The 19444-nt window shown below is 36.0% G+C and overlaps 1 protein-coding gene across 4 annotated transcripts in view; it reads left to right on the top strand.

Annotated features, from left to right (window-relative positions):
• The window catches only part of STS (steroid sulfatase), a 104996-nt gene that overhangs the window by 34169 nt on the left and 51383 nt on the right, over positions 1 to 19444 (top strand). For all 4 annotated transcript variants that reach the window (XM_063392802.1, XM_063392804.1, XM_063392803.1 and 1 more), the window contains 2 exons: positions 405 to 828; positions 9941 to 10077. In XM_063392802.1, coding sequence (XP_063248872.1) covers positions 405 to 828; positions 9941 to 10077 — 561 coding nt within the window. The remainder of the gene's footprint in view (positions 1 to 404; positions 829 to 9940; positions 10078 to 19444) is intronic.

The following is a 19444-nucleotide window of genomic DNA, read 5'->3' on the forward strand; positions in this document are numbered from 1 at the left end:
GAAAAGAGATTTTGTAATTCTATATTGGTTCTTCCTCTTCAATCAGTAGCTGCTAGAAAAAGAGTATTTTTTTATGACAACTACACTTGCCTAATTTCCAAAGTTAACTGTCTGTTAGGGCTCCATTGCTCTTCAGTGACCTGCTAGCCCACTCAGAATTAAATGTTCTTGAGCAGCAGCCATTCCAAGCTATTTCTAACTGAGATGAAGAGGCAGACATGAAAAAAAATCTTAGATGAAGGCACAAAGAAAGTTTAAATAGAAAATAGGGATCCACACAATAAATGCTGGTAGCAGGGGGATATCAGTCAGATAGTGACGGTTTCATGTTTGAATTAATGCATGTTAAAAGTAAGTTTGATGATTTAACTACAAAAATACGCCCTGTCCTTCTCTCTTTGTAGGAAAGTGGCATCTTGGGATGAACTGTGAAAGCAGTAATGACTTCTGTCACCACCCCCTCAGTCATGGATTTGATTACTTTTATGGCCTTCCTGTGACCAATTTGAGAGACTGCAAACCTGGCCAAGGCAGCGTGTTTTTGAAAGGGGTTCAGAAAGACCTTGTCATCCCAATCCAAATCACTGGAATCACCCTTGTGTCTTTGGCAATAGTGCAGTACATTGGCCTTCTCAAAGTATCCTTCCAAGCATTGGGTTACTTCTTGTTAATAATCACAATTTCACTTGTGGTTTTGATTTTTTTCTTCTATCATTTTCGACACCTAAACTGCTTTTTAATGAGGGACCACCAGATTATCCAGCAGCCACTGTCCTATGAGAACCTTACTCAGAGGCTAACAAAAGAAGCCATGCAGTTTATTGGAAGGTAGGTTTCTAACTGTATTATAATTTAATGTTGGCATTTCATAATGACAGTGCTTCTGAAAATTAGAAAAAAAAGTGAGCTGGTGAGTACAAGGAATATGTCATTATATATGATTGTAGGTTTTTTTTTTCTTTTAAAAGGTGTCTAAAATTAATCTTCTTGGTAGGAATGACTGTTTGGTTTCCTCCTATCAAGTATGTAATTAATTTATCTATAAAAAGGGAAATGTTTACATTTACAAGCTTCAGATTTTTTTTTTTAAACTTTAAACTTTTTTAGGACTTTAATTCTTAAGAATTTCATGTAACTTGAAATATGAAAAATCTTTTGTGATGTGACTTAATTCTGTGAAAGCACAATGCAGAATCATAATCCATTACTTTTCTGGAATGGGGAAATGTTCTTCATCATTGAGTTGGGGCATCATATGGCAAATTTTTAAAGATTTCATTCTTATGGCAAATTTTTTAATACACTGGCATTTTAGATGACTGTACTTTTATGACAGTAATTTTGAAAGGATTTGATTTTCAGAAATTAGGGTGCTAGCTTCTGCATTTGGGACAGAATAACTCCAGACACCAGGACAGGCTTTTTTTTTTTGCTGAAAAGCAGCTCTGTGGAGAAGGACCTGCGGATGCTGATGGACAACCATCTGTCCATGAGCCAGCTGTGTGTCCTTGTGGCCAAGAAGGCCAATGGGATTCCAGGATACATTAGGAAGTGCATTGCCAGCAGGTCTAGGGAGGTGATCCTGCCCCTCTACTTAGCCCTTGGGAGGCTCATGTGGAGTGCTGGGTCCAGTTCTGGGCTCCCGAGGACAGGAATGAAATGGAGCTCCTTGAGCTGGTCCAGCAGAGGCCAATAAAGTTGATTAAAGGACTGGACCATCTCTCTTATGACAGAAGGCTGAGGTAGATGGGCCTGTTCAGCCTCAAGAAGAGACAACTGAGAGAGAACCTCATCACTGTACATAAATATCTGCAGGGAGGATTTCAAGAGGGCAGAGCCAGGCTCTGCTCAGTAATACCAAGCAATAGGAAAAGAGGCAATGGACAGAAAAAGATGCACAGGATGTTGCACAGGAATATGAGGAAGAACTTCTTTACTGTGCATGTGACACTGCCCTGGAACAGTTGCTCAGAGAGGTTTTGGACTCTCCCTTGCTGCAGATGGTTAAGAACTGCCTGGATATAATCCCATGCCATGTGCTCTGGAATGACCCTCTTGAACAGGGGGGTTGGACCAGATTATCCCACTGTTGTCCTTTCCAATTTTACCCATTCTGTATTTTGTGATTCTGTGAAACAAATGGGTGTTTTGAAAACACTGTTTTTAATACCCATCACATTGGGCCACCTGAACATGGGATTCACAAAACCATCCTAAGTCATGATTAATTTTTGCTATGTCAGTTACTTTGCCCTAACTGTCACCAAAGGACCCTTAATGGGGTTAAGTAAAAATAGCATGCATTTTTATATTTTATATTCTAAAATAGAATAGAAATAGAAATAGAAATAGAAATAGAAATAGAAATAGAAATAGAATAGAAATAAAATAGAAATCAAAATATTTGGAGAAAGTATTTAATCAATTTAACTTCTGGGAAAATGTATTTTTCTCCACCACTTTTGACACAAGTTGCAGCATTTTTAAAATACTAAATAAAAGTAAAATCATATTGTAAGAGATAGAATTACTATTATCTTGAATTTCTATTCTACATCCCTGAATTACTGTTCTCTAAAGTATGTAGCATTAGTTTCTGTGAATACATGCATATGGTGTCATTGCTGGATGAAAACACGTACCAAGAATCCGTGGCTAAATTTTCTAGATTTAATGACTGCACAAAGCAGATGCTTCTAGCTGTTAGCAAGAAAAAATGTTTATGTAAAATCTTGATCTCATATTGCAATTTTTTATCATTTCTATCCTTATGAATATTTGATGTGGCCATTTCTACACATTATACTGAAAAATAGTTTTATAACAAATTTCCTTAAATGTGTAAGTCTTCCCAACAATCAAAATTCTCATAAGTGTTTATAAATTACCTAAACCATCTTTATTTCCTCTTGGCAATGGGAATAAAGATGCCTTCTCAGATATATTGTAACTAATTTAACAATGAAGTACTTTGTTATTGTAAACACACAAACACATTTGAAAATTGTTGAGAGATTACTTGCTTAGTGACCAAGCATTTGGTGATTTCAAAAGACTCTCAAGTACATTAACTATATGTTGGTATATTCTTCCATTATTTATAAGTATATAAAATGCCTGTAGTGATACTGTTTTGGGTATCTATGAATGTTTCACTGCATTCAATGCCATGACAATAAAATGTTTGCCTCAAAATAGGTGAGTTCAATATGGAAATCCATGACAGAAAACTAGTACCTCTTTTAACTGCATTAATATGTGTAATGTGCACATGAGCTACCGTGTAGATTAGTATTGTTATTTGACCCCAGTGTTTAGAGCTGGAAAAATAATGTATCATCTAAGCCAGCATAGATTTGTTGACCCAGCTGGAGGTAAGTGGCTTTACATCATTTAGACGCTTGGCCCCAAATGTCAGTATAGTTTTCAGACAACAATGATGTTAAATTGAAGTCAAGGTTAATAGCACATATTCGTAATTTACAACAAACTTTGTTACAAGAGTGCTGCCATTATGGTGAGAATTATAACTCAGACTCTTCATAGTCAGTGTTATATTAGAGACTATCCAAACAAGTTAAAGTATTGAGAAGCAATTAGGGCATTTGAGCAATCTTAACTGTGCTCTTTAATAAATCCACATGCAAAGTATATGACCATAAACCTTACTCCTGGGGATATGAGTAATTAGATTAATATTCACTGAACTGATCTGCCCCATGTGTTAGTGTTAGCAACAAAATCAATATTTGCTTTGACACTCTAGTTCTGACGTGATAGAGTTCATACCTATCGACTCCAGAGCACCAGTAGACCATTGCTTTTATGACTAATCTACTGGCTTTGGCCATTTGTAGGTGAATGGCCACCAAGAGGCAGCCAGGTTGCAGAAGTGAAGGGCCACAAGGTTTTTGGAAGTCATGGTGCTTGACAGCATTGTTGTCATTCCAGTTCTTTCAGCCCTTTAGCCACACATTTGAACATTGAATTTGTCACACAATCTCCTTCTCTTTAGCTGATACATTAAGTAACAATCTCAGTTATGTACACTCTTAATCCTTGTGCACAATTATACCAGAGTGCAAACAGTCCTGAAGTTAAAGAATTCAAGCTTTTACCTTACCTAGTTCTGAATACACATTTCATCATCAAACTAAAAATCATCAGATATCACATGTCTTTTAGTTGGTTAAATATCGTTACAAAAAATGTATGATGAAGCAATTTTCAACAATCTTCAACAGCACTGTTATTTCCTGCAAAGCTTTTTTATACTATTTTTATATACAATGTATATGAAAATATACTAATTTTCCCATGTTTCATCTAAGTTTATCATACCTATTTCCTATGTTACCTCTATAAGTTCTTCAGGGTTCAGGTAATGGACTTCCAGACATTGTCTTTTCTAGCTGTTTCTCAGTAATTTTCAGTTTTGTGACTTCTCTCCATGCATAAACATCAAATTCTTCAGAAGGAATAGGCAAAGAAGGAGAAGCAATGGGGTAGATTTTATGTTAAGGAATGTTTTGATTATCCAGTGGTTAATGACGGTAGCGATAAGTTTGAGTGTTTATGGGTAAGAATTAGGGGACAGCCCAACAAGGTAGAGACCATGGTGGGAATATGTTACGGACCACCCAGACAGGAAGAAGAGGAAGACAAAATATTCTGTAAGCAGCTGGGAGAAGTTTCACAGTTCCTGGTCTTTGTTTATGAGGGGGACTTCAGCTTACTGGAGCTGGAAATGCAGTCAGTGGACAGGAAACTCTGTGAGTGGTTCTTGGAGTGTGCAGAAGACAACTTCCTAACACAGCTGGTGAGTGAACCAACCTGGGAAGGGCCATGCTGGACCTGCTCTCTGTGAACAGAGAAAGACTGGTGGGTGCTGTGGTGGCTGGAGGCTGTTTGTGCACAGAGATCATAAAATGATAATTTTTGATTCCTAGCAAAATAAGGAGAGGGGTCTTGAGAACTACTACCTCAGAGTGCTGGATACCGACTTCGGCCTGTGATTCTATATAATCATTAGAATTTGTATTTTTAAAGTCTTATCCTCATTGTATAGGTGTGTGCTGTTGTACTTACTTTGGTCTGGTTTTTGGAGAAGTGGTATTGAATTTTATCTTCCTTAGTCCAGTGCGTGCATATTACAATTTTTTGTTTGTTCCTTAATAGATTGAAAGAGAGCAAATACAAAATTCAATGCCCAAAAATGGCACTGGAGAAGAATGTATGCAATTACAAGTGTCAGATCTGGTATGTGAAAACAGGTAGTAGTGTAGTTGCTCACCCTAATTGTAAGTGGGCAGGTCAGCTCTGTGTATGTTAATTCTAATTGCTTTTTCCTGAGAGGAAGCGTGTTTATATGTTGTAAATCTATCAGAATGCTCTCTTGGTATTACAATGTATTTAAAAGTCAAAAGGATGCTAATTATTTCATGTTAAATTCAATGTGGTTGTCACTTACACATTTTCAGAATGCCCTTGAATGACCAGCTGCACAGAAAATCCAATTTTGCAAAATGCTAGAATCTGGTTTCTAGCATATGAGAAATTAGCAACATAAAAAAATCACTCTGTGATACAGAATACCTCTCTGAGAAATTTCTATACCTGATCACAAGTAATAATAATATTTTTTAAAAGTCTAATGAAATCTAGTTTCTAGAAAACAATATTTAAGTACAAGCATGACTTTGTTTAAAAGCTGTATTGAAGGTGAATTTGAAAAACATTCCTAGTTTTGCCAGTCATAGATTGCATAAGCATAAGTTTCAAAATGTTATGATAACAGTTAACAAATTGTAAATTTTCTCTTTATCTAATCCATTTCAGTCCTTGAAACACTGTTGCAACACCTATTCAAAATCTTTGTGATCTGCTCCAGGAGACTGTGGTTTAGAGTTTTTCATGTATCACTAGGTCTTAAGATCTAGCAGTTGTCGTGTTGTACTGAAGTTACAGTTCTCAGATCAAGTGTTTTTATGAATCCTATAAGAATATTCCTTATAGCTTGCAGCAAAATAAAAATCATAAAGAAGAGTTTGTGTATCTCTATATATATAATGTGCATGTATATTAAAAAATGTAGTAATTTATTAGCTATAACAACTCTATTGGATCTTCATGCGTTTCCTCTCAGACCTCTGATTATGTCTTTTGAACAGGAAGGTAACAGGAGGAAGGTGTGGGTTCCTTAGATCATTAAGGAATGATTAGGGAACCTCACTAGTTCTGCAATGAGTAGCAGACTGGTCAATGGAACACTTCTAAAACAGAAGTAGATCTGTATACTGGACTCCAAAGCTTTGTGGATGAGAGGGTTTAGTAATGAGTTTAATTTGTACTGGATGATAGTATCTTTTTTTCTCCATGCTTACAGAAATGTTCTTTACGAGGGAGAGAAAAAAGGTTACATAGAAAGCTAATAAAAACATGTGTGAATTGTTTACCTTAAGTATTTAAAGAAATCAATGAAGGCAAGAAATTGGAAAAGTAGAAGTGTCTTGTCTATTTGCATGGAAGAATTATTTCAAAAATGCACATATAGTAGTAACAAATCCTACTTTTAATATCTACTAGAAAGAGTCAGATTTTATCTATGTTTACATTTCCCCCCCCCTCTCTCTGTTACATTTTCAACACCTTTTCTGGTTCTGATAAGTTATCCCCGAGTGGTCTGGAGTTCTCTTTCTGACTTTGAAAAAAATTGAAAATATGACATCTGTGTTTGAAGGTGTGTATTTGAAAAGAGCAGGACAGAAACATTCATTGTGAAGCACTGGAACAGGTAGAGTACTTGTAGATGTCCCCTCTCTGGAAGTGTTCAAGGATTACCTGCGGGTCATGCTGGTTTGGGTGAAGCCCAGGATACAGTTGGCTTTATGGGCTGCAAGTGCATATTTTGTCAGCTCATGTGGAACTTCATGTCAGCCAACACCCCCAAATCCTTCTCAGATCTGCTCCCAATGCATTCTTCATCCAGCCTGCATTTGTGTTGGGATTGACATCACTCAGGTGCAGGCCTTTGTGCTTGGCCTTGTTGAACTTCATTATATTCTCATGGGCTACCTCTGGATGGTGTCCCTTCCCTGCAATGTGTCAACTGCACCACTCAAGTGCACAGAAAAGCAAATAATTGCCCAAGGAGTTTTTCAAGCAGCAAGCAATTAGAGCAGATTTACAGGAAAAAAGTTAAAAGACTTGTTTTTGAAGCACAAAATCAGGTTAGTTTTAATTGCCCTCTCACCCACTTTAAACCTGGGTTTTACAGCTCAAGCCTGAGCTGAATCCTTGAGTAGTATAAAAACACCTCACAATAAAAAAGAAGAACCTGGCACTTTGCAATGCAGAGGAGTAACCAGCAATGTGATGCTTTAAGATGTTTTCAAGATCCATTAAAAAGACCCTGAAGAATATCTTATGTCATATGTATGTAATCTCTCTAGCTACTTGATAAATTGAAAAACTGCATGACTTATGTGAGGATAGAAAAATCTCAAATCTTTTGAAACAGAGATTCTCTGTGTTTGGGCTGTGTAAAAGAGAATAGCAATACATTTTTGCAAGGAGCTATTTTTTGAAGTGGTTCAGGAGTTAAGCTGTTATTGTCAAATTTCTCTCCAACCTACTAGCTGGTATTGTCATTACATTTTCAAGGTCAGAGTAAAGTTATTCAGTTATGGTTCTCAAAGTGTTTAGGTAGGAGATAAATAGCTGCCTCTGATCTTTTGTAGGATATTAATTGGTGAGACACTTCTCCACCTGACAGCAAGCTGTCAATCAAAAGCTGTCAATTTTAGTAGAGAAAAAGGGAATGATGTAGTGCCCTTCCATATCAATCATTGATTTGATGACTCTTCATGAAAATCAGATCTTTCTGTGAGTTTAGCAAACAACAAAAAAAACAAACTTGAATTATTACATCTTGAAAATAACATTTGTAATGGAAGCTTTTAGCAAAGAAGTAGGCAGTTACAAGAATGTAGTGTCTCTATGGCATTAGAACAAGGTAGTTTGCATGAAAACTAAATCTAGCCTCCGGTGTTAGAAGTACAGAATAATTTTTTGTGGTGTTTTACCATAGAATTTGTATATTAATCTCAATTCAATGAACTGTGTTCAAAGGAAAAAGTCAACAACTATCCCGGGCACTGAAAAATGCAAGTTGTAAAACAAAAATCATCTGCCTTGCAGTAAAGTTCTCTAGTGAAAGGTCAGTATTATATTTATGTATATATTAAACATGTAACTTTTAATTCTGCGTCTTTTTTTACTTCAATTTGTGATATTTTCAGCCTTTTTAATTGACTCAGGGATCTCCTGTTGCTGCTACAATTGTGAAAAGTTCTCACATATATGACCTTTCAAATAGCAACAAACAACATTGTGGAAAGTGTATCTTTTATGAAAAACATTGTCTTAAATTTTTTGGAGCAGTACTTTATATTAATAAGGTAATACAAGGCTGATGCACAAATGTTTGTAAGAGAATTAATTTTTTAAATCCCTTTTGCACATGAAAAATGTTGTATTTCTTCTGGGTTTCCTAAAAAAAAAGATTGTTTTTGTGAAGAAAAAATCCCTATCAGGAACACATATATCAAGTGAATAATATGGATAGAAATTTCCCATTTTATGTTTATCTACTACTATGTACGCCAGTAGAAAAAAATCTTTACCCATGCAACTTGTGAAAAACAGATCCAACCAAGTAGAGAGGGAAAATATAAATATACTAGATTAAGCGTAATTATTTTTCTTTAAGAGGAAAGTATGGATATCAGATTAATCTCGTCTACTAAAAGACTTTTTTTCGAGTTCTAAATTCTAGGATTTTTTTGTTAATTTTAAAGAAATAATTTTTATGAGCATGCTTGTATTGGACCTCCCCTCTTTAAACAGTGGGTGAACCAACTGTTTGAGATCCCCCTTTGATGTTGATGTGAATCACAGGTATCATCCACCACAGCTTGGTGAGGGAAAATATGATAAATAAAACTAAAAGTAGTCTGCAATTAGCTGTGTGCTTTAAGGTAAGATCCAGACAAGTTTTGTGGGTACTGCTTTTGTGGTTCAGCTGAGATTTACAATAAGCATAATGTACTGCAAATGCTGCTAGAGCATATAGCCATAAATTTGGCTAGTACGGCACAATTTTAAGTAAAGTAGTATAAATAATGCATAAGGAGAAGTACTTGTTTGAGCTGTGCTTTCACAGCCTGCTAGAATTGATCATAAATATCGTGTTGACAGATCACATGAACAGCAAAATTTACAGAGACTCTATTTATTGCACTCTCTCTTCTGTATCTGTTTAGGAAATAGACAAAAGACAATGGAGACTGTTCATTACTTTGGGAAGAAAAATTTTTATATTAGTATGACTTTGAGTCACATGCATATACATACAGAGCTTTAAAAGAGATTTGGTCATATACCTTGGTCCAGAATAAAGACCCATGTCCCTATAACAGTTTAGTTGCTCAGCTTCCACATGACTTTGTGAGGAAGGAAACTGTGTTTCACATAGATATGTAGTGCTGAGGGTATGTTTTTGAACAGCAATTTTATTCAGGGTTTTAAAAATATACTTGTAAAATGAGGAGTGGTGTTTGTATTCAGAAACTGCTAGATTCTTGCCTTTAAACAAGTCCTTTTTAATATATATAGCAAATGGTATTTAGATAGATTTTGTAGGGATTTTTTTTGCTTTTAATTCAGTAAAACAGTGGCATTTTTACTGGGTGAGTGTTTATTCAGAATTACCCCGTAATCAATTACAGTATTCCTTTTCACCTTGTTTCGTTTTGGTGGTTTTTTTGTTTGCAGGGGGACAGGGAGCCTTTTTTTTTTCCTCTATTGAGGAGAGATTTATTTGTAGAAATCTTGTAAAACATACTAAGGGTTTGTGGTTTTGATTTGTTTTGTTTTCCAGGAACACTGATACACCATTTCTTCTTGTCCTCTCTTATCTTCATGTCCATACTGCCCTATATGCTTCAGAAATTTTCAAAGGAAAGAGCAAGCATGGTTTATATGGTGATGCAGTGGAGGAAATGGACTGGAGTGTAGGTATGTTACATGTGCTTCTAACAGCAGTGGAAGGAATTCATGATGACTTGTGTTTATTTTCACCAAATTGAGACCAGCAATTTGTGTCTACATACATATATGTCTAGTATATCTGTTATATTTGTCCTTTATACTTAGGGGAAAGAAACAGTCATTTAGAAAGTGCAGTAATCTGAGCTTTTGCAATATCTACTTTATTGCCAAATTTATTGTGTTCTACTAAAGCCCATTCCCTTCTTTGACTGTGAAGGTGGTCTATACAGCATGGGCTTAGCAAAGATATGGACATCTAATTGTGGATGTTTGAAGCTGAGTAGTTAAATCCAACCCTCTGAGCTTCTGAGTGCATCTGGCCTATTCAGATTATCCTTATAATACAATATATTAATTTATAAAGTGACCATATGATATCAGGATCAAAATGTTTTCAAATTAAGTATATAATATGCACTGTTGGCAAAACTAATTTGCTAATTATTTCAGTAAGTTTTCTGAATTACTGAAATCACTAAGATGAGGTTCATTTCTGTTTATGAAGAATAGTCAAAAACGATGACTTTGCCCTTCAGGGCCTTCCATTCTCTCTGAGGCTGGAGAGGAATTAGTCCTTAGATCTTTCAACAGGCTTCCTGTATCTCTAGGTGTATTGGAGTGTTTCTCTGATTCCAGAGATAATCACCTGTGAAAACAAGAAACAGTTCCTATTTGTAAATAATCATATTTAAAAGTATTTACATATTATAAGTGCTGAAGATGACTTTATGGTCCTCCTTCCTGTATATACCAGGTTGATTCTCTTCTTGGTACAAGTTAATGCAAATTGGCTTTCTTCAAGAAAGCTTTCTGACTAAGTAGCTATAAACAGATATTTAACTTTGGTGCATACATAAATTATGCCAACATACGCAGTTTAACATGTATTCTTGGCATATTTTGCATCATGAAGTCTAGTTGCAGAAACACTGGGCAAAAGGCAGGACAGCATACTTATTGATTTATAATGTACTTGTTGCAGTATTTACAGGAATGGGGAAAATGTTTGTGGGAAACTGTGATGTTCTTAGGGAGGGTTTTTAAATGTAGGAAATAACAGAACAATACTCTTTTGTAAATCAGGTTTCATAGAGACTGGGTTTTGTTTTCTTCCAGTTCTATCAACACTGAATCTTTACCATGTCTATCAGAGGCCACCAGCAGTTGGTCAATTGAGTACTTGCACTAGATAAAAGAATGCATGTGTTATAATTTCTGTTTCCATCCACATTGTAGCAATCTACTGGGCATTAGCTGGTTTTGCTGTCTGTGTTTGATTTCCTGTTTCTTTTTCTGTTGAGCAGTATTTAGCTTATTTCAACCTAATTTGTTATTTGCCGCTGCCATTACATTTTGCTGTTTCCTTGCTGCCCCAGGGAGTCTCTGGGGTTTAAATAGCAAGTTGGAAAGCAGGGTAGCTGACATGCTGCTGTTTCAGGCTATTTAGTGATGCAGAGGTGGTAACAAATTGAAAACCACTGCTCTTTTCCAGAATGACCACAGGCTTTTAGGAGATATGTCAAATAAACCAATTGTAGGACAGAAGCATACTATTTAAGAAGCAGAGATACAAGTTTAATGGTGGTAATATAGGAAATTAGAACAAATTTAGAGGAGATACACAAGATTCCTCAGGTATTGTCCTTTCCTGTTCATTACAGGAGCATCAGGGACAGTAGCTTAATCAGGAAACAGAGCCACAAATGTCATTTACTAGTATAAAGGTATCAATTTTTTTTCTCAGTTGGGGTCTGGTTACTCAGTTTTGCTTATGTCCTGTAATATCTTGCTGATGAGAGATGGCATATTTGCTCCGGGATGTAGAAAATGTGTTTAGTTCCTCTGCTACTTTCTCCTCCATTATTAGCCTGATGAAAAAGACAGTTATGGCTGTCATTTCTAAATGAATCTGGAGGAATAATATAGCTTTTCTTTTTTTTCAGCTGAAAGGAGTACTTACTTGCATTAACCTCCACTGAAAAGTCCAGTGTTAATGCATCAGCCATGTCAGAGAAAGTAGATTGATTCACTGTACTGCTGATGTCAGTAACCAGTATGTTCTTGGAAATGCCTCTGAAGATAATACAGTAGTAAAGTTTTAAAATGATTGTCTAGAAAAGATGAAAAAGTGAATACTGGGAGCTTTTCAGAAATCGAGGTTTTATCATTCACTTGACAGAAATTAGTATTTATGTATAGATTAATGTGACTTGCAAAAGCAGTAAGACAAAATAGCCCAGATGTGACAATATGCTGCAAGACTTTCTAAGTAAAGACAACATAGCATATGAAGAAAACATGAGCGTATTGAAAACTGCATTATAGAGCAACGTCAGAAATCTTTGACCTTTGGTAGGAAAAATGCACCAACTTTAACTGTGTTCTAAAAGAAATTTAGAATGTTTTCTGCTGACTGAGACATTGTGGACGACCCTTGTGGATGATTTAAAGAAAAAGGAGTAGAAGTTGCAGATAGAAGTACTGTCAGGTACAAGTGATGAAAAAGATGTAAAGATTTAACAATGAAATGCAATGGAAACATTATTCCTCATTTGAGAGATCAGATGGAATAAGAAAGACTTTAGGTGCCATTTTCAATAGGGAAAGGCTTTGTCTTTCCATCTTGTAAGATGGAAAAGTCCACTCAAGACTCAGAATTCTAAATACAAAACAGTTCCATTTTCATTTGTTTTTTTATTAAAAATCTATACCAAATTGGATAATTATTCAATTGTAAGGCAGTCTCCTCATACTAGGAGGTGAAAAGCCCAAAAGACACTTGAATGAAACACTTCTTTGAATATTTAATGTTTGTGACTTGTTAAACCAATACTGTAGAGTATGATTACAATCCATGTCAAAAATTCAAAATATAAAGCCTCTTGATAAGCTTTGGGACCATGTATGTCTATTGCCTTTACACTGATGTGTGTATAACAGAATTCAGTGCTGAAAGCATTCACAGTTATAATGTCACTGCATGTGACATGCCTTAGAGAATTATTCTCTGGCTAATAACATTAATTTTCTTTCAATGTAGGCTAAGCACCTTATTAATGGTATTAATTATAATTCATATGAGAGCAGATGAAATAATCTTACAGTCTAAAAATGGAAAAAGAAATGATGAATGAATCAATGAATACACTATATCCTTTTCTTCCTTCCTCTATTCTCTTCTTTCATTCCTTCTTTCCTGATTGAGTACAGGAAGAGAAATGGATATGTTCAGAAATTGTTTTTGATGTAAATTGCATTACACTAATTTAATCCAAAACAGATCACTGCAAAGAGTTTTGGAGCCCCCTGTAGTATTGCATGCAAGCTGTGTGAAGACACGCTAATCCAGCACCACTTTTGCAAATAGCTGGTTATTATTCTGTTAGCAGTAGCAGAGCTACATATCAGGTCTTCTTCCTTTCTAGGATAATCCCAACTGAAAGGCTGAGATGTAAAAAACTTGCAGAAATAGTTTGGCACAGGCTAGGTAACTGTAAAGTGGGGGCCTTATCTGGATTTAATGAATGTTTGGTTGTATGAATTTATTATATGAATGCTCTGAAAGCTGAAAAAAATTAACTGACTCTCTCCCATGACTTTTTGATCTGTCTTAGGATCAAGTTAATATTACAAGGAAAAGGAGAGGAGGGGAGGGGAGGGGAGGGGAGGGGAGGGGAGGGGAGGGGAGGGGAGGGGAGGGGAGAGGAGGGGAGGGGAGGGGAGAGGAGGGGAGGGGAGGGGAGGGGAAGGAAATTCTAAAGCATCTTACATGTACATTTTATTTGAAATATCTTAGAAGGTTTTATAGAATTTTATAGGAAGAGTATAGCTCAATATGTTCCCGGTACCAGAGGGAAAGAGAGCTACTGAACAGTGTCCAGCAAACGGTTGTAAGAAAGACTAGAGCATTTTTAAGAGAAAAACCTGGGAGAACTGGGACTGAAGCTCCTTCAGCTTGGAGAAGAGAGTATCTTATTGACCTATATAGATACCTGAAGGAAGGGTGTGAAGAGAATGAGCCCAAGCTCTTCTCTTTCCCAGTGGCAAGAAGAAATGGGCACAAATTGAAACGTGAAGTTTCCTCTGAACATCAAGGAAAACTCCAGTCTAGTCTGAGGATGATCACACACTAACACAGGTTGTCATGGAGGTGGTGGAGTCTGGAGATGGTCCAAGGCTCCAAGTGGCCCTGTTTAAGCAGCAGGCTTGGGCAAGATAGCTTCCTGAGGTCCATTCCAACATCTGTCATTCTCTGATCTGTGAAATGCTGGAGAAAACAAACAAAAAAACCTGTTCAGTGAAGTCAAATCATGTTTGAAACAAAATCAAATGCAACCTTTGAAAGTCAGTGTAGAGGAAGAAAGCAACTCTAAAGCAAACAGAATCAAGTTATTGTCACAATACTCTCCTCCTCTGCTCCAGGTGTGTGACCTCACCTGGAGTAATTCATTCAGGTCCGGAGGAGAGCCACAGAAATGGTCAGAGGTCTGGAAACGTTCTTCTCTGAAGAAGGGCTGGAAGAGCTGAGGTTCTTTAGCTTGGGGAGCTGAGATTGTTTAGCCTGGGGAGGGAAAGGTTCCAGGTTTATTGATGCCTTTCACTATATAAAGGGGGCCTATAAAAAAAGTGGGACTTGTTTCCAGTGTCTGTATTGAAAAGAAGAGGGGCAATGGTTTTAAACTGAAAGAGGGCAGGTTTAGGTTAGCTATTAGAAAGTAATTGTTTGTTATGAGGGCAGCAAGATGCTGGAGCAGGTTGCCCAGAGAAGTGGTGGACATCCCATCACTGGCAGTGTTCAGGGTCAGGTTGTACAGGGCTCTCAGCAATGTGGCAGGGAGACTGGACTAGATGATCTTTGAAGGCCCCCTCCAACCCAAACCATTTTGTGATTCTCTATCACTATAGTGATTCACAAATTTTGAGGATGCTAATGACATCTTAAGTAGATTTTCCTTACAAGGAAATAATAACTCATAAGCTTTTTTTAACTAAAAGTAACTATGTAATTAAACCTTAGATATCTGAGGAATTGAACCTTACATGAGGAACATTTATGACTTGTTGAAGCATTTGCAATACTCTGCAGCACAATTCTGGGGCGACATGTAGCCTATACTGAAATGCAGATGTAAAGTATACTTCACTGAGGAAGGACAGATGAGGTAGAATCTAATAAGACTAACTGAAAGTCAGACCACTTTTTAACTGTTTTTCTTTGATTCCACTGTTATCATTGTTAAAAATTATCTATAAATACATATCTTCACACAGCACTTTCAAAGAGGAAGAGAAGGGCAGAAGCTCCACAAAGCCAGCTCCAGAGTTTTGTGAAAAACATCTAATTTATTTATTCCCTAATGAGATTTCCTAGTGTTGTAAAAGAGATATCAGTAATATGCGCAGGATTAAGCTGTGGCTTCTAATCTCTGTATCACCCAATTGTGAGATGATGAAAACTAGATCCTTACATACCTTTTATCTGATGAGTTTGTGCATGTTTAAATAGTTAATATGCTAAGTATGTGAACTTGTTCACATCTTGATCTACTTTTAATCTTTATTCTACTCTGGAATGATGCAAATGAATGGTTTAAGTGAAAACCATTTTATAAAAACTATTTTTAATGACCCCTTTGGCATTTTTCTCTGTTTTAGTAATCACTTAATTAATAGGTGAAAATAATGCTTTCAGAAACAAAACAAAAGTTGCTTTGGAAAATGTAATATATTTAGGAGACAGAAAACTGAGTTATGCTCAAAAGACTCATAGGAATTCTTGCTCTGATGAAAGTATCATAGTCTAATGCATTCACAAAGCAAAGAGAAAAAAGAGCAATTTTTTCACATTTTAAAATAATTGTTTTAAGCTTACAATCCTTTAAGCTCTTAAAGTTGACTTATTATTTTTAATTTCATAGTAATTAAAATTTAATTTTAATATTTATTTCAAGCTGTTCTGTCTGGACTTGTATTTCAAGAGGTTGGGGGTTTGGGGGGATTCTGTGGTTTTTTTAAATGTTCTTTCCAATACTGAACAGTAACTATCTTCCTTCTGGTAAACAGCATAGTATTATTAAATGTCATCAGAAATCAATATTTTTTTTTTACATATAATTGTTAGTGGTTATTATTTTGAATTGTTACGTCTTAGTATCACTTTACAGTGTTTGTATACTTTGAACCTCTATTTAGGAACCTATTCTATAAGTAACAACCTAAAAATGTACCACAAATCTTCTGGGAATTCCAACTTATCCTAAAAATCAAAATAATCATTATTAAGAATACAAAAAGAAAAAAAGGGAAAAATTCCTATTGCTTTGATAAAAAAAAAAAAAAAAAGAGTGAGCTATCCTTAATTTTTTTTCCAAGAAAAAATCCTGCACACCAAGGTAGGCCTAATTTATTATGGCTTTTCACCTCATGTAGTCATTTGTAACAGCGCAACATCGGTTTAAAAGACAGAGCAGAATGATGCCACATGATCAGAAGCAGCAGATAAGCACTGATCTTATCCAGCTACTAGGAATCTGACATAATGTTGGCTGAACCTGAAAACTTAAAAATAAATTTTAAAATCTGGAGATGGATGCCTGATGCCGATAGTGCATTCCTTGACCTTGCTTTTCTAAGTACAGGCTGGTGCACATCTCAAATCTGTAAGGTTTAATATTAGGCTGGTTTTCTTATCATAAAAGATGTTCAGCCAGCAGCTCTGAGGATGAAAGTATTCGGCCAATACAGGTACTCTGTGACTAAGACAGAATTTTCCCACCCTGTCTTGCCACTCTGTTCTTATCCTAGCATTAAGAGACTGTTTCTTCAGCTAAGACAGTAGTTAAGCTCTTGAAGCACATTCACTCTTTTTAGGTCACATCTGGGAAAATTGTCAGTGTGAGTGCAGATTAAAAACATTTGTGGTTCTGCCTTTTATGATATGGATGCTTTCCAGTTACAATCTGCTCTAAAACCCAAACCCATTTCATATGTCACTAAGCAGCAATGACTTTCAGTTATAACTGAATGGGACCAAATTTAAGAGGTGCCTAGGTTATGAAAGACTCCTGTTTCCACTATGATAAGCCTCCTGATCTACCTAATCCTCCTTAAGTACAGTTTCCTTTTTCTATATCACATCTTGTATACTGCAAAGCCCCTTCTCAGAACATTATTTACAAGATTACTAGGCACATCTTAAGTGGCCATTTCTGTAGCATTTTTTAATCAGTCATGTTCAAATAATGTCTTTGTATTCCATGATGGAAAAATTGAGTGCAATGTAGTTTGTGGTGATAGTGCTGTGTGGTTCAAAATTTTCTGCCACCTGCTTAAGGGATTTCATTTGCATCTGATATTGCAGAAGTTAAATTGTCAGCACAATGTGTGATAGGGCACTGTGCATTTTTCTTTACAAAAATACAATCATGTAATGTTAAAAAATGTAGTCTTTCTGTTAATTATGAAGCTCTTAAAATTTGGTCTAATACAAAACCAGTGACGTGGCAGCTAATATTGTGTTAGATCAAAATGCTGTAATCAGTGAAAAAAATTAGCATTAATCATAGACAAGCTAATTTCCATTAGTAAGAGAAAGCTCAAAGCCTGTTTTAGATAAACTAGAAATAAGATACAATCCTGATGACTCCAAGCAATGAGGATAAATCCAGTCAAGGAGGATAGGAAGTTCTCTGATGGAATGTACAACCAACCTTTTGTTTAGCCTTTACTTCTGAAGTTTAGTTTTACATATAAATAGTATAGTTGGATTTTGCTCCTTGCTTAAGGTAGGTAGGGAAAACCATTATCAGTGAGATTAAGAACACAGCAAAGATTTAAGCCAAAATTGACCTGCAGCAATAGAGGTCAGTATAGACACAGGTCTGAGTATGAATACTCAGATAAAGGTTGCAATAAGGAAACAAAATGAGGATAATTCAAATTGTAGATAATCTCCAAACTACAGCCTGTAAAAACAGTTTTAAGGAAGCTGCTAAAGTTTTTGCTCATTGAGTGCCTTTGCATAGCAACCTTTTTAGCAGAGATACTGGGAACCTTTTAAGAAAAATTACATTTGCACTGTGCTAGAAAAACTCCACAGGAATTTAGTAAGTCTGTCATCCAGAGCAAGGGATCAGGATGATAGATGTTTTACACACTTTGATCGAAGTGTTACTGTTGTCAACCTTTAACCTTCAGCCCCTAATTAGGAATATGACTTTCACCATCTTTTTTCTTCAATAGTTGGACACTGAAAGCATTTTTGTGTGTAGGTGTTAATCGAGCTTGTAATCATAGTTTTATAAAGAATGTGACTGTGCTAGTAGGAGAAGGATGTTGCTGGTAGTAGTGGCATGTCTATGAAAGAAGCCCAAACGTGAAACTAAGGAACAGAGAAACTGAACATGTAAAGAATTTTTAATCTGAGTGTTTAAACCTTCTCATCCACGCCTCTTCCTTGTACTTGCAGATAGTTTTGTAGTGGATTACCCAGTACCTTAAAATAGCTGATACAACCCATAGATGCATACAAACATGCAGAAAGCACAAATGAACATTTTAAGGCTATGAAGTCAAGTACTCAAAGATAGGAAAAAATCATTCTTCCTATGTGGTACAGGTTTTTAACATATGCTTACATGCCATTTCGTTTCCCATTGGAATCCTATCTTCTCATCACAGAGTGCCTTCTTAATGAGCAGCTTCTCAACAGTAGGTGTTTTCCTCATTGTTAAATATGAATTCTCATATTTTATTTAACACACGCTATTGAAGTTCTGGTTTGAAGACAGATTCTTTGACATCTCTCATCTTTTCTGTGTCAGTACTTTGCTACAGTGTATAACTGATTTGCAAATAAGCATTTTCACAAAGCCTTTGTAAGATAGGGGAATTTCATTAATCTGTTTCCCAGAAGAAAAACTGAGACACAGAGATGATGTTCAGTTTTACCTACTGAGGTATGACTTTGTTGCTAGTCATCCACTAATCCAGATGTGGATCTATAGTAAAGCATTAGGACTTTAATTCAGCTGGCATGGGATTTGGGAAGGGGAAAGATAAGTAATTGTTTTTCACGGTCTTGATCCATGTTGGACACTGGAAACGGTTAGAATGTGTACCTGGACTCAGGAACTCAGGTTTTCTTCTGGTCCTGGTGATTAAGTGGTATTTTTAAAGGATAATTAAATATGTTTTCTAATATATGAACTATAATAATATGAACAGTTTCTGTGATGACTCAGGGAATGCCTTTTACCATTTTTTTCATAATTGCTGCATTATTAGCTGTAAAAAAACCCTAAAACTGATCATATACATTTTAGTTTCAGTGATG

Source organism: Prinia subflava, chromosome 3 (genome assembly GCF_021018805.1).
Source record: "Prinia subflava isolate CZ2003 ecotype Zambia chromosome 3, Cam_Psub_1.2, whole genome shotgun sequence".
NCBI classification, from domain to species: Eukaryota; Metazoa; Chordata; class Aves; order Passeriformes; family Cisticolidae; genus Prinia; species Prinia subflava.